This window comes from Haplochromis burtoni, unplaced genomic scaffold (assembly GCF_018398535.1).
Source record: "Haplochromis burtoni strain Fernald_Lab_line unplaced genomic scaffold, NCSU_Asbu1 Contig_7, whole genome shotgun sequence".
Lineage (NCBI taxonomy): Eukaryota > Metazoa > Chordata > Actinopteri > Cichliformes > Cichlidae > Haplochromis > Haplochromis burtoni.
This window is the reverse complement of record NW_024582368.1, coordinates 3,085,301-3,099,905: the sequence shown is the minus strand read 5'-3', so window position 1 is coordinate 3,099,905 and position 14,605 is coordinate 3,085,301. Positions and strand designations below refer to the sequence as shown.

The following is a 14,605-nucleotide window of genomic DNA, read 5'->3' as shown; positions in this document are numbered from 1 at the left end:
CACACACACACACACACACACACACACACACACACACACACACACACACACACACACACACACACACCTTATGCTAGCAGAGAATCCTTAAGTTATAGGGTCACATAACCGTTACAGCCAATGAAAAAGTACCGCACCATACCTAAGTACCAAAATAACTAAACAAAAATATTGTTGAAAGGTGGTATCTTTCAAATTCAAATATAATATTTGTCCATGCAAATACACTCACTGGCCACTTTGTAGGGTCCACCTTGCCAGTAACAAGTTGGACTGTCTTTTGGTTTAAGAACTGCTTTAATTCTTTGTGCCATAGATTCCACATTTGTTGCGAGCATCCATGATGCAAATCTTTCTTTTCATCCCATCCCAAAGTTGCTCTACTGGATTGAGATCTGGTACCATGCCATGTTCACAAAACCAGTTTGACACTAGAAAAAGTTGCATTTCCTGCGAAAATGCTGTGTGAATGCCTTGTAGTGGAATCTGCTGAAAAAAGCAGAAGTAAAACTATGTGCTGAAAGGAGGTGAATAAACTGAAAATTCTGCAGAAAGAAGCAGAAATTTGTACTGACAATAGGTGAAAAAGTTCAACTGTCTCATGAAAAGAAAAGTTGCCCTGAGCAGGGTTTGAACCCGGGCCTCCTGGCCTTAAGGCGGCTACTCATCTCACTGAACCAAACTGGCGTACAGGAAACCAAAAAGTGATTGAGAAACTGACAATTCTGCTGAAATGAGCAAAGGATGCTTTGTGCTGATAAGGGGTGAAAAGGCTGAAAATTCTGCTGAAAATAGGTTAATCAGCAGAACTTCTGCATAAAACGGGTATAAAAAAAAAAAAAAAAAAAAAAAGCAGAAGGTTGTACTGAATAGAGGTGAATCAGCAGAGTTTCTGCTGAAAACAGCTGGAAAAGCTGGGATTTGTGCTGAAAAGGGGTGAAAAAAAAATGAAAATTCTTCTGAAAAGGGATGAAGCTGAAATTTGTGTTGAAAAGGGTTAAAAAAAGGGCAGCACGGTGGCACGGTGGTTAGCACCGTTGCCGCACAGCAAGAAGGTCCTGAGTTCAATTCCTCCATCAGGCCGGGGTCTTTCTCCCCGTGTTTGCGTGGGTTCTCTCCGGGTACTCCGGCTTCCTCCCACTGTCCAAAGACATGCAGCTTGTGGGGATAGGTTAATTGATTAATCTAAATTGTCACTAGGTGTGAATGTGCGAGTGAATGTGAGTGTGAATGGTTGTCTGTCTCTGTGTGTTGGCCCTGCGACAGACTGGCGACCTGTCCAGGGTGTACCCCGCCTTTCGCCCTATGATAGCTGGGATAGGCTCCAGCGCCCCCCGCGACCCTGAAAAGGATAAGCGGAAGCGAATGGATGGATGGATGGGTTAAAAAAAAAGTTTTGTTAACTGAAAAAAACGTTGCCATAAGCGGGATTTGAACCCTGCCCTCCCGGTCTGGGAACAGCTGCTCATCTCACTGAGCTAAAACACACCTCAGCCTAGCAAGCAAAAATAAGTGACCACATTGATAACGTGTTCCATTCATTTCAATGGGCAAAAATAATTGCATTAAAAATTTAATATCTCAAAAAGTATAGAGGTTGTAAGCCGGCATAAGCAGAAGGAGCAGAATTGTTTAAAGTTTGAACGGCAAAAATCGGATAAAAACTGTGGGACTAGTTAAGGTGCAAAAAACGTACGGAAGCAACAACAATAAAGAAAGGATAAAGAATAAAGAGAAACAGGCATTCACACAATTATTTGACTTTGTTGACATGGCACATTATGGTGCTGGGAGCAACCATCAGAAGATGTGGTCATAATGGGATGGACATTATCATCAGCAGTACTCAGTAAGGCTGTGGCATTTACACATGCTCAAAGTGTGATAATAAAATTCCCACACAATTACTGGCAACCCAGACTGATGATAGAAGGCAGGACAGATCCATGTTTTCATGTTGCATATAACAAATTCTGACCTTACCATCCATATGTCACAGCACCAAGAGCCATGCCCCGTTCCAAGTCATCTAAATCATCTTTCGTCCTCATTCTGGTACTGTGAACCTTAGATTATCTTAACAGTGTCTACATGCCTGAATACATGACGCTACTGTCATGTGACTCACTGATTAGATATTTGCTTTAAAGGGTAGATAAACAGGTGTACCTAATAATGTGGCATGGCATTCGATTGTACAGGTTACTTTATTAGTTTGAGAATTAGTTTGTTGTTTCCCTTTGCTTGTGTGAGATTATTTGCAAGTAAGCTGATTCATAGACCGAAGGTCGTTCGCACCCAGCTGACTCAGTGACAGCTAATCTCTGATCTGTCTTGCTTGTGAACTGTTAACACATTGTTGTAAATGCTGCTCTGCTTTGCTCCCAGCATGCTATGTCTTCATACACAGCTGGGATGTCACGTAGCTGGTCCATGGGGGTACCATTAGCATTGTCTTTATTTATTTATTTATTTAATTTTTTACACTTCTTCTTTTAGTAGTGTTTTGTATTCGTTGCAATTATTGAGTGATTAGGTCAAATTATTTCCCTGACATCAGCGAGAATAAATCTGATGCCAGGTGTTACTGCTTCTGTAGACAACCAAGCTTACAGCCTTTTTATTTGGCCCTGTTTTGCTGGCCTAAATGAAGAGGCCTCTGAGCAGATTGGAGGTGAGATGAGGTACTGATGTGCAGCTTGTTGTCCTGCCAACCGGTCAGTCTGCCAGTGTATTTAGCTGCTGCTGGCCTAGGCTGACCTGGCTGTATGAGGGCATGACTGCTGGCTGACTGCCCTCCTGACAGGGGTGGGGCTGACTTGGCGCTCAGCTCTGACCTTCATTCTGATTTATGAGTTCCTCTTCTCAGCCTGGTTCCCTCCCATCCTCCTGCTCTGTTGACCCATCCATGTGGTAGAGCAGAATTTGTCTCCAGATGTACATCTCTCTCCCAGAATCACAAGCAGGGCCTCCCTGTGTCAGCCGCCTACACCGCGGTGTATAAACAAACTAATGAAATGCAGCAGATACGTGAGTTCATCTTCTAGCTGGTGTAAAGATTTTGATGTTACTATGCACACTACAAAAAGAAAACTTAAGTTGAAGGTAAAAGGCACGATTTACTTGCAGAATGTTATTTTCTCAGAGAATATGAACTTTTTTTTTTTGATTGATAATATTGTGAAACAACCTGAATTACTTGGTCAGCTAGCTTGACAGTCTACTCCAGCAAACTGTAGAAATTAGGATTTATCTGTGTTTGGCCCTGTCTCCTCTGCTTATTCCATGAGCGATGAATCCCTGCCTCACACTGTAGATGTTTTCTTTTCTCCTTCCATCTATACATCGCTTTCTCTTTCTTTGCATTTACCTCAGATATGTGAGCCTTTGTCAAATAGTAGTGATTTTGAACCAGAAACCCCCTTTTATGTTGCAACTCAAAAGAGGCACTCCATGACATGTTTTGTGTGTATTTTCACACCCTCTCAGCAGATAAGACTTATAATGTGCTCATGTTTGCATGGGAGGTCTCCCATCAACATCTATTTGAATCTGAAACCCTAACTCTGAATTAAATCTTTGGTGGTTTGATCTGTGGTTTGCAACATGCTGCTCTATTAAACGGAATGCACACACAGGCTTGCAGGTCTGGTCAGGCATCCGGTACAGGCCACATCCAGCAGCAGCCTAAGCCGGATGTCTGCATGCAAATTGACTTAGTGCCGTTTACTAGCATTATGAATCATGTTTTAATTTCTCTTAGGGTGGAGTATGTGGAAATGGATATATATGTCACCACTGCAGTCTGATTCACAGCATTTTATTTTTCACAGGGGTGAAGTGTATGGAAAAAGCTTGGTGAAGGAAGCTGCTGTGACTCACATCTGTTCATCTGTTGGTCCTAACCCTAAGAGATCTTGCTTCCTTCTTTTTCTTCATCACAATAAGAGGAGGCTTGGGCTCCCTCTAGGTGCAAAACTCACCATGTGCCAAAACTGGAGAGGATGTACCACTATCCTTTAAACAGCCAAATCTCTTTTAACCCTTAACCTCTAGTCTGGGGACCATCCTAATCCTCCACATTGCCCGCTGGCCAAAATGAGGAAGGTGGTGGCATGGACAGCAGAGGATGTTTCCCAGTGGTTGAGCAAAGCGGGAATGCCGGAGTACATAGATGCCCTCCAGCAGATGAATGGCCCTGCTTTACTCAGGCTCACAGAAGCAGATTTCCAAAAGCCTCCTCTCTCACTGGTGTCGTCTGATTGTGGGCAGCAGCTGTTGGAGCGACTGGAGACACTAAAGCTAGAGACACACATGGAGGCTCATAAAAACGGCCACGCAAATGGGCACGTTGGTGGAATATCCAACGGAAATAGTAAGTCCCACAGAAATGGCACATTGAAGGAATTCCAGGACATGATTCAAATTCCTATCCCTACAATGGAGGCTACACCATTCCCTGCTGAGTGGGGGAAGACGGGCATAGCATTCCTCTATGCGGTGGTGTGCTTTGTCACCACCACTGTTGTCATCTCGGTTGTCCACGAGAGAGTCCCGACAAAGGAGCACACTCCACCACTGCCCGATAAGTTCTTCGACTGGTTTGATAGGATAGAGTGGGCTTTCTCCATCTGTGAGATAAACGGCATGCTCCTGGTGGCACTCTGGCTCATACAGTGGATACTTCTCAAGCACAGGTACAGTCACCGTCTTAGTTAGGTGTAAACTTTTAGCTTGTCAAAGCTAAAATTTCATTTAAATGGAAATATATTATTCTTTTATTTACTTTCTTTCTCTTTCCTCTTCTTTTTTTCTCCAGGTCAATAATAGGCAGAAGGTTCTTTTTCATTGTGGGCACACTCTACATGTACCGGTGTATTACAATGTACATCACTACTTTGCCTGTTCCTGGGATGCACTTTAAATGTGCTCCAAAGGTATGAGCATGAATAGTTTGTTTCTTAACTGATTTTGGAACAAATGTTGTCTCCACTGATTGTATTTGTCCATCTATTTTTGCCATGGGAGAGTCAAGTAGTTGCTCAACTTTCTTTGGGTTCCTATTTTGCAAATGCTAGGAAAGCATTTTCATATCTCCTTATTGGAAGCCTTTGTATCAAGAATGAGAAACAAAAAGCCCAAGGGCCAGAATTGGCTGACTGGTCGAAAAAACAATGTCAGGTAATAAATTTGTAGTTAAAGTTCTTTGACACAGCCAAAAAAGGGGACTTTCACTTACCTGTACCACTTGTATGGAAGCCCGTTTCCGCCACTAAAAAAACAAACAAACAAACAAACAAATATCCATAACACGAAATTTCGACTTATTAACTCAAAATTTCAAGTTACCTTTCTCAAAATTTTGAGTTAATCTACGTGAATGAGGTCACTTTCTTGTTACCTGGAAGCATATGGCGCAGAGTAACGCGCACTCAAAACCGGATTGCAAACATTTGGCGCTTTCACGAGTACGTTTGCTGATAGTAACGCCATGTGATTCAGCTAATAACACAAGGATTTCATCATTTTTGAAGCCACGCTGAAATTACTCAGCAATCTGTGCATTCATGACTGGATGTAATACCAGTAGCTTAGCTGTAGCATTTGTACCTGAAGGCTTCAGCTTCCGGGTAACAAGGAAATGACGTCATTCACGTAGATTACTGATTGGCAGTGCTTACTCGAAATTTCGAGTTACTTTTCTCAAAATGTCAAGTAAATAAGTTGAAATTTCGACTTAATAAGTCAAAATTTCGAGAAAATAACTCGAAATTTTGAGTTATGGATCTTTTTTTTCTTTTTTTTTTTCTTAGTGGTGGAAACGGGCTTCCATTGAGATCAAAGTTGGCTGGATTGGGCCCAAGAGTTTGACATCCCTAAATCAAGGCTTTCTGTGGGGATAATATCTTCTTTTACCTAGCTTAAAATATTATTTTAGGATCATGCTACTAAAGTTTAGGTCATGTAGCCTACCTTGCTCATGTTGACATGTTTGGGGGAAATGTAAGATTGATGGCAGATAAGCCACACAGCCTTTCTGCCCCGATAGTGTCGTACACCGTTGCTTTTTGCTGTTATGTAAAAATACCACACCACTTCCTCCGGTGGTGCAGCAAAGCCTGAGGAAGTTGGTCTTCAAATAACAAAGATGTGTTTGTTATTTGACTCTGTATGTTAAAAGAAAATATAAAATCCACATAATATTATGGATATTAACAGATGCTACAGCATTACAGTTCTTTTTTTCATGGTTCAAACATCTCAAAGGGATTCATCATGTATTGTTACTTTAAACTTCGCTAATTAAACTATAGTCATGTGAGAAAACCTTTCACAGAATTCCTGTGGAGAACGTAAGCAACCTTGCAGGTTCACTAGCTTGCAGAACCACTTTTAGCAGTAATGACTTGTTTTGTATTCGACTTTATCGGTCTCTCATATCAATGTAATACTAATAATAATGGATTGCATTTATATAGCGCTTTTCGAGACCCTCAAATCGCTTTACAATTCCACTATTTATTCACTCTCACATTCACACACTGGTGGAGGCAAGCTACAGTTGTAGCCACAGCTGCCCTGGGGCAGACTGACAGAAGCGAGGCTGCCATATCGAGCCATCGGCCCCTCTGGCCCAACACCAGTAGGCAGTAGGTGAAGTGTCTTGCCCAAGGACACAATGACCGACCGACAATGTGGGAATATATTGTGTCACTCGTCTTTACAGCATTGCTTTTACTGGAGTTTGTGGACATACCGTAAGTTTATGCACAGCTGTTTTAATGGCTGGCCACAGCATTTCTATTAGGTTGATGTCTAGACTTTAGATCCTGCAATGACCCAGTTAGATTCTTTTCCCTTTCAGCCTCTCTGTTATAGATTTGCTGCTGTGCTTGGGTTCATTGTCTTGACCTAATTTAGGTCAAACTGTCAGACAGATGTCTTCACACCTGACATTAGAGCACTTAAACGTAGGCTACGTCCACACTAATGCGTTTTTGTTTGAAAACGCATCGTTTTCTCTCCGTTTTGGCCTCCCGTCCACACTGATACGGCGTTTTCCTCAAGGAAAAACACAGTGTTTTGAAAACGCTCTCGAAAACGCATACATTTCAAAACAGAGCTGTCCCGTCACAGAGTGGACACTGGAAAACGCAGACTTTCTAAAACGATGACACATTTTAGCCATGTGATGCAGTCATGTGACCAATTAAACAAAGATAGCAGAGGGCATTATACAGCAGTTGTTTTGATTGCTCTCAATTTTGACAGCCCTTAAAAAGATTAATATCAGTTTGTACATGCTCCAGATAGCTTTTCTTCAAATTCTTTAATTCTCACTTGCTTTTGCGCATGTGCAGGACTGGAACGTAAGCGTTTTGGCCCGTTTCAATGTGGACGCTCAACTCTGTGAAAACGAGCGTTTTCAGACCTATCCGGGCTAGTGTGGACGTAGCCAGAGTCAGCTCAATGATTGCAAGGTGTGCAGGTCCTGTTGCTGCAAAATGAGTCTAAATCAAGGCCCCTACACTACTTTGCTTGACACTTGGTGTAAGGTGTTGGTCTTGACATGCTGTGTTTGGTTTTTACCAAACATCTCCACTGCGGTCTTATTTCTCAAGTCCTGTGGTTTGTTCAGATGCATCATTTTAGAGACGAGAGGCTTTCTTCTAAAAATCAAAACAAAAAAACCCCACACCTGAATGCGCCAGACCAGCAAACTGCATACATCTCTGCTTTTATAGGAATTGTCAGTTGCTGATGATTTATTAATCAGATGTATTTGATTAGCAGAACCTGGCTGCTACTACCCTTCTTAATTCCTGTGGAAGCAGTAAGGCTGTACTTACAGTTTCACGGGACTGCATAGGTTCCTGTGAAAACTCCTTTTTCCACACTGTATATTTTGCTTCCAATATAGTCGTTTTTGTGAGCGTATGGTTGCAGAAGCTTTCACTTGTAACCAGGCATTTTGCAATTGTCATATCTTCAGTATGGTTTACCTATATCTAAATAATATAATTGTCATAAAATAATGGAATTTGGGAATTCAAAGGAAAGCTAAAAAGCAACGACAAACTTTTACATTTTTGCTTTTTATAAGTTCTGTGCACACACTTGCCGATAGCGTCTTACTTTAGAGGTGAATTAATGAACGACTGTGTTTCTTTCAGCTGCTTGGGAACTGGGAGGCACAGATGAGGAGAGTAATGAAAATGATTGCCGGTGGGGGACTATCCATCACAGGTGCTCACACTATGTGTGGAGATTACCTGTATAGTGGCCACACTGTCATGCTGACACTAACGTACCTCTTCATCAAAGAGTGTAAGTTTAACTTTGTCTATGTTGCAGTTTAATTAAGAATATATTGTAATATTTTACTTCTAGGGTCAGTTCCCTTTCTCAAAGTCAAGCTTTCTGTTTAAATCTGATGATTTTGACAGTCCCATAAACCATTTAAAAATGTGTGGGGTTCCCCCCCCCCCGCCGATTTTCTCTGCTACTAAAATTAGCATTAAGATGGACTTAGATTATATATCTTCGATTTACCAACTAGCCTTTCGGTTTTAGTGCCTTTGGCATCACATTGATATTTCACACTCGAGTAGATACTGTGACACAACAGCACAAGCAAATGTGAACCCTGTGTAAAAGTGAAGAGGAAGTGTTTCCGTCTCGACATTTTTTTTGTTGTTGTCATCTTAGTGTCAGTTTGTTTATTTGTTGTTTGGTTACATAACAACAGTTTCTGTTGCTCAGCAGGCGTTAACCATTATCTAACCACCCCCCACCCCCATTCCCCCCACCCCCACCAACCTTGTTTACTGCTAACCCAGAATGCGGATGAAATGCTGTAGCTTTTTTAACTGCTTTATCATATTGTGGCAATATTTTTGATTAAATCCTGGTTTTTATTCGCCTGTGATACATGGCACTGCAGTGCTGGTTGATACAGTGGTGACATCTAGTGGTGAAAAGAAGAAAAGCTTTAAGTAGTGCTGTAGGGTCACACTGACACATCAGTACCAGCTGATACAGGAGTTGGAATTCATAGGAGGAGAAAACAATTTTTTGGTATATGGTTTGTTCTTTCTGGTGTTTTGAACTTATTTTTCCCCCTCTCTTTTTGGTAGATTCTCCAAAGCGATTCTGGTGGTATCACTGGCTTTGCTGGACTCTGAGTGCAGTGGGAATAGTCTGCATCCTTCTTGCCCATGACCACTACACTGTGGATGTGGTTGTGGCCTACTTTATCACTACACGTCTCTTCTGGTGGTACCATACTATGGCGAACCAACAGGTGATTGTACCATTTATGTTTGTCTGCTAGATTTATATTTTTTATTTTTTTGGACAAAGATAATGTCATCAAAGTAAAGATGCCTAATCTTGCTATAAAACACAAAATTAGCAAAATCCTCTTTTGCAATAAAGAGTTGAGCAATGAAACATACCAAAGGTCCCTCTAGGTTCCTATCTATATCATATATTATAATGTCGTCATGTTGCCTAGCAACCACATACCAGTGGGCTAAAATCATGTGTAGCATAGACATGTACTAGAATTCAAATGTGCTGTTTTGGAGTGAATAAAGCTGAATAGAGCCTGTGCTTTAGTACGTAAGTTGTATAGTGTATGTGAGTTATAGGTACCATTACAAGGTCTTAACCTGCCACAATAGGAATTGTGGCTCAGTTGTGATCTCTCCTTTTTGTTGTTGTTGTTGTGTTTCAGTCGCTGAAAGAGACATCACAGAGTAACCCATTCTCACGGGTGTGGTGGTATAGACTGTTCCAGTACTTTGAAGAGAACGTGAACGGCCCGGTCCCCCGGAACTACCAGCTGCCATTGTCGTGGCGAGCGTTGCACTGGAACCACAGCGTGAAGTACAGCAGACTGGACATCCAGTGACCCCTATCATGTTAAAGCAGGCGAGGACTGTGACTTCCATAAGTGCTGTTTTTAACCAAGGAAGATGGCACTGTCCAATGTAGCGCTGTTCTTTCACCTCTAGTAACACCCTTGTCCACATGGGTAGCACTGTGACCCACTTAGTATTTTCTTTTTCCTCTCTTCGTTCTTTTCTGACAGTGTTTGTCGACACAGAGCACTAATTTATTTGTTTTTGTTTCCATTTCAAAGGTAACATACATTTCTGCTTTTATAGTACATCTATAAAGCATTTAAACACTTTTTTTTAAAAACTCAACTTGTTTGTCAAAACGACACACACAAGTTTTCTTTCCCTATCAGCACAAGAGAATAGTCGATGTTGTCATATTCTCAAATTTTTAGTGCAAATGGGTCAATCAGAGGTTTATGTAAGAACCAAAATGCCATAAGTATTTTTTCCCTTTTTTTTTTTTTTTTTAATAGCAGCTTAATTTTTGTAAACTATCCTTGCTGAAACGAGTCAAAGGTGCAAAAATAATTTTTCTAAACATTTCAGACTTTATTTTTCAAAAACAAATGATGTCCAGAGAAGATTTTTAGATTTTTATCTTTTTCAAGATGGATAACTGAGAGCATAAGAATCCAGTGTGGTATAATATGTTTCCAGTGCCTTCTTTTGCTTGATTGTAAGTACTATATGTAATGTGTCTGTCTGCAGCGGTACCTTCCTCGTACCGTGGCGTGGTCACAGTCTCGTTCCCATGAATGTATAAAACAACTACGCCAGCCTTGCCAGAAGATTGGTCTTCCCAAAATTAAGTGCAGAGACAGGACGTATCCAGTTTGGTTGTCAGTGCTCTTTGATGTCAGTTTGTGCTTAGCTGGTTAACTCTGTTCTACCAGAAACAATGACTGTTAATTGTATTTTGTTCATGTCTAAAGCGTTTCCTTTTCACCATGGTTTAACCGCCACCGGCTATGTTCAAAGCCCAACCACTGATGCTCAGTTGCATGCTACACCACATCTGCTAGTTTTACTTTGCAACAGTATCTGGAAAAATCACTCCCTAATTGGAGGTTGCATATGAAATGTCTCTGAGGTGCTGAGTTGAGTTATTCTGGGTCTGGACACGTCTTGTGCATCAATGCAGAATCTCTTCCTCAGGAGATAATGAGCCCCTCTCTTGTTCCCCACACGGAGGTCTTTGTTTGAAATCAGAATTAACCTCATTAGAGTATTGTCGCGTAACCTTTTTGGTGATGAAACGTAGAGGGAAATGTTCAGCGTGACACTTGTGTCGAGCTGAGGAAATGTCAACAAAAAAGAAACTTGAATCAAAGTTTCTGACCATGTTTGGAATGAATTTACCGACTTCGTACATGTGCTAAATCAGGCTGCTATCCAACAGTTTGAGAAGAGTAAGTGCAACACCCAAACAATCCTCTTTCTCGAAGTCACAAACAATGAGACTTGTTTGTGGTTTGTGAGGAACAAACTGAACCATGATGCACAGAGCTGGTGACATTTTTGGCCATAAGCGTGCAAGAATTAACTTCCATGAATGTGAAAATGCGTCCTTATTGATCGAAATAATTAGATTTTTGTTTTGTTTTTTGTTGGGGTTTTTTTTTTTTGTAACTGTGACTGAATTGTAGAGTATTACACAAAAGTTCATATATAGGGAATCATTAATCTTGCTACATGAATCTGTAACTTCAAATTAAGCTCAGTAGCGCTGCACTAATTTAGTTGCAATATCGGACAAGCCCAAATAAAGCGTGCAACTGGTGTGATTATATTCTTTAAACTTTCAAATGAAGGCAGTAAGAACATACCATTATTTTCAAATCGATCTCATGAGCCTAGTAGCGTTTAATCCCAATAAGAGAGTCTTGATGTTTGAGACAGATTACAGCACTAGCTTCACCTCCTTCTCGTAGCATTGTCCAATCATTTCACTTTTACAAAGAATCATCAGCTCAGTTTCAAAGAGCACAGCAGCTCCCTTGCATACAGCCATATTCTTGATTTTGGCTTATGCTTGGTCAAGACACAGTTCTCTTTGAGGGCTTGGATAAGAATAAAGGTTGGGTTTAATGTTTGTCAGTTAGTTTGCCAATCAAGTCATTATTTCTTTTTGTTGTTGTCTTGTCCCTCTTTAAATGTCACACTCACACTTTTTTCCTTTTTGTTTGAGTATTCATACCAGATATTTGTAAGATATTATAAATGAATCTACTTGGGATGTTTTTGAATAAAACATTTTACTATAATGTATTTGACTTGTTTGTGCCTTTTCTTTAAAATTGACTCCCCCCCCCTCCTTTCTGTGAAATTGTTGAACCTGAACATGACGTCATGGCAGATCTAACTAACATCCAGCAGATGGACACATTGAGCTGGATAAATAAGAGCAGTGTAAGGAGGCCTGGCTTCTGTCAGAAGATGGTTTCACTTCCAGTATACAGCCAATTTGTGCAATACTCTACTGATAAAGTTACAAGACAGGCTTAAAGTTCTTTCGACATATATTAAGAAATGCCAAAAGTATATTTTCTGGGCCAACATTAGTGCGTAAACAGGGGAATAGAAACTTGTGAATATTACAGCTTTCTTTTTTCATTGTAGGTCTTCTTTTTTTACCTTTCAAACAAGTCTCTCTCATGTTTGATGCTTTAGTCGTTCTGTAATCCTGCCTCTCATCCATACAGCTGTTTATTGTCAGCCAATCCAATAAACTGGGGCTCTTTGAATAAACGCACCATTTATAGCTGAAAACGCTGCTGGAAAAAAAGATGTTGTGAGAGCTGAGGGTGGATAAGAGCAGTGGCATTACACACGAATGGTTCAACAATGGAACTTAGTCTGGGGGAAAAGGCTATATTAAGCTAAAGAGAGCCATAAGTGTGAGAGAATCTGTGGGCTGTTGTTATGATACACATCACAAAAAAATTGTTTTAAAAGCATTTTCCATTAACATCAATACTTTAGGTTTGGTAGACGTATTGACCTTGTAAGCCCACAACCTGGTTTTACGTTTTGGTTCAAATGTTGCTACATCCTTTGGACGACCACAGGGATTGTTTTTTCCTAGGAAAATAAATAAATAAGCAGAAGCAACAGATTAATAAACCTTTTTTCCTTGCCATATGGTTTCTGGGGCATTCAACAATACGTGTGACTTCCTCTTTTTCCAACTGATTCCCAACCATCAAACCAAAACAAAACTCTTGCATGAAATCTGTCTGGAATGTTCATGTTGGACCGTGATTTCTCACAGTAACAACTTAACTGATAAAGTAGGTTTTCTGGGCCTGTAATACAGCCAAAAGTAAAGTTAGCGTCAGGCTTTCACCCCGTTTCACTCAGGATTGAAGTTGTGACTGCTCTCTTTTGAACTTTAAATAAAACATAACCCACAAATTACATCATGCAGATCGTCAAACGACTGATCGCAGTGCTGATCTTTGCCGACTCTGCCCACAACAGCCCCCAGAGGCACGAGAGATCCAAATAAAACTAATTAGATCACATTAGAGTATAAGAGGTCACTGCTAGATTTTTGTCACCTCTGGAGTTTTTTTTAATGATGTCTGCTAAAAGAGCAAGAGGTCTTCATAATTCCTCGTTTGAAAAAGAGGTTGCATATTTATTTTGAGCTGGTTCCTCAGTACACTTGAGACTTTGCTAGCACCCTGGAGAGATCGGGTTGGCCAGCCAAGCCAAACTCCCACACACTACTACTGTACACAGTCAAATGAGGGACAGGGAGGGGAGGAGTGAGCTTGTGCTCTAAACATCTTCTAGTTTCAGCCGACTTCATTAAACAGGCCGCAGCGAGGCTCTCAAGATGGTATGCAGCTTAATGTGTCTGAAAAGGTAATGTAATAACACAGGTGAGCAGTCTGCAGTGTGGACAGAAATCCTGTAGTGTTCTTAATAACTGTCACCTTACATTTGATTTGCGAATTTGGAGGGGTGAGATGCTCGCTGTGTGTGGAATTGCCTTTAGGTGCTTGTAGTTAGAGTCGTTCGGCATTATTTAAATTGTAATCTGTGAATGATTTTCCAGCATGTAAAATGTGAAAATGCAGTCTTTGCTCTGGCATCCACGCTGCGGCAGCCTGCTTTACAATCTGTCCTCTCTCCAAGCTCTGTCCATCAGTAAAACGTTCCTACTCACTGTACCCTCAATATGTGAAAAAATATTTTTAGAGCTTCATGACATCTCCATCAAAAAAAACCATCTACTATGTTACCCTAACCCTTGATGACATTGAGCCAAGAGAAACAACAGTTTGATTCATGTGTTCATGGGCAAATTCTATTCTATTCTCAGCAGTGCTGTGGTCTTTCACCATAATACCATACTTAGTCTGTGAAGATAATGTTATTGGATTGTAAATGGAGTTTTGTCTATTAATGGATGGCTTGGAAACTGGGTGGTATGAGAAAAAAATGAAAATAAAACTGCCACGGTAGATATAAAAATATTTAAGACTGCAGTCAATAGGGAGACAGATGCACACACCCCTCTGTTTTTATTTCTCTAATGTTTTCACACTGCATCTGAATACCAATGCCCAGTCTTTGCACAGTTTGGATTTTCATTTCGAGTTTCAATCTCAGGAATCTAGATGCCATCAGTGCACTTCAGGTCCAGATCAAGCTAGTCATACTTGTAATAACAGTACTTATCGTCATCA

General features: G+C 40.7%; 1 protein-coding gene across 1 annotated transcript in view; it reads left to right on the top strand.

Moving 5' to 3' along the window:
* Positions 1–10,378, top strand: part of LOC102295091 (phosphatidylcholine:ceramide cholinephosphotransferase 1) — a 22,702-nt gene extending 12,324 nt beyond the window's left edge. Inside the window, exons 2-6 of the mRNA XM_005914113.3 lie at positions 3,834–4,697; positions 4,820–4,937; positions 8,175–8,328; positions 9,138–9,304; positions 9,740–10,378. Of these exons, the coding sequence (XP_005914175.1) occupies positions 4,099–4,697; positions 4,820–4,937; positions 8,175–8,328; positions 9,138–9,304; positions 9,740–9,916 (1,215 nt within the window). The 5' untranslated portion in view covers positions 3,834–4,098 and the 3' untranslated portion in view covers positions 9,917–10,378. The remainder of the gene's footprint in view (positions 1–3,833; positions 4,698–4,819; positions 4,938–8,174; positions 8,329–9,137; positions 9,305–9,739) is intronic.
* The last annotated feature ends 4,227 nt before the right edge of the window (positions 10,379–14,605 follow it).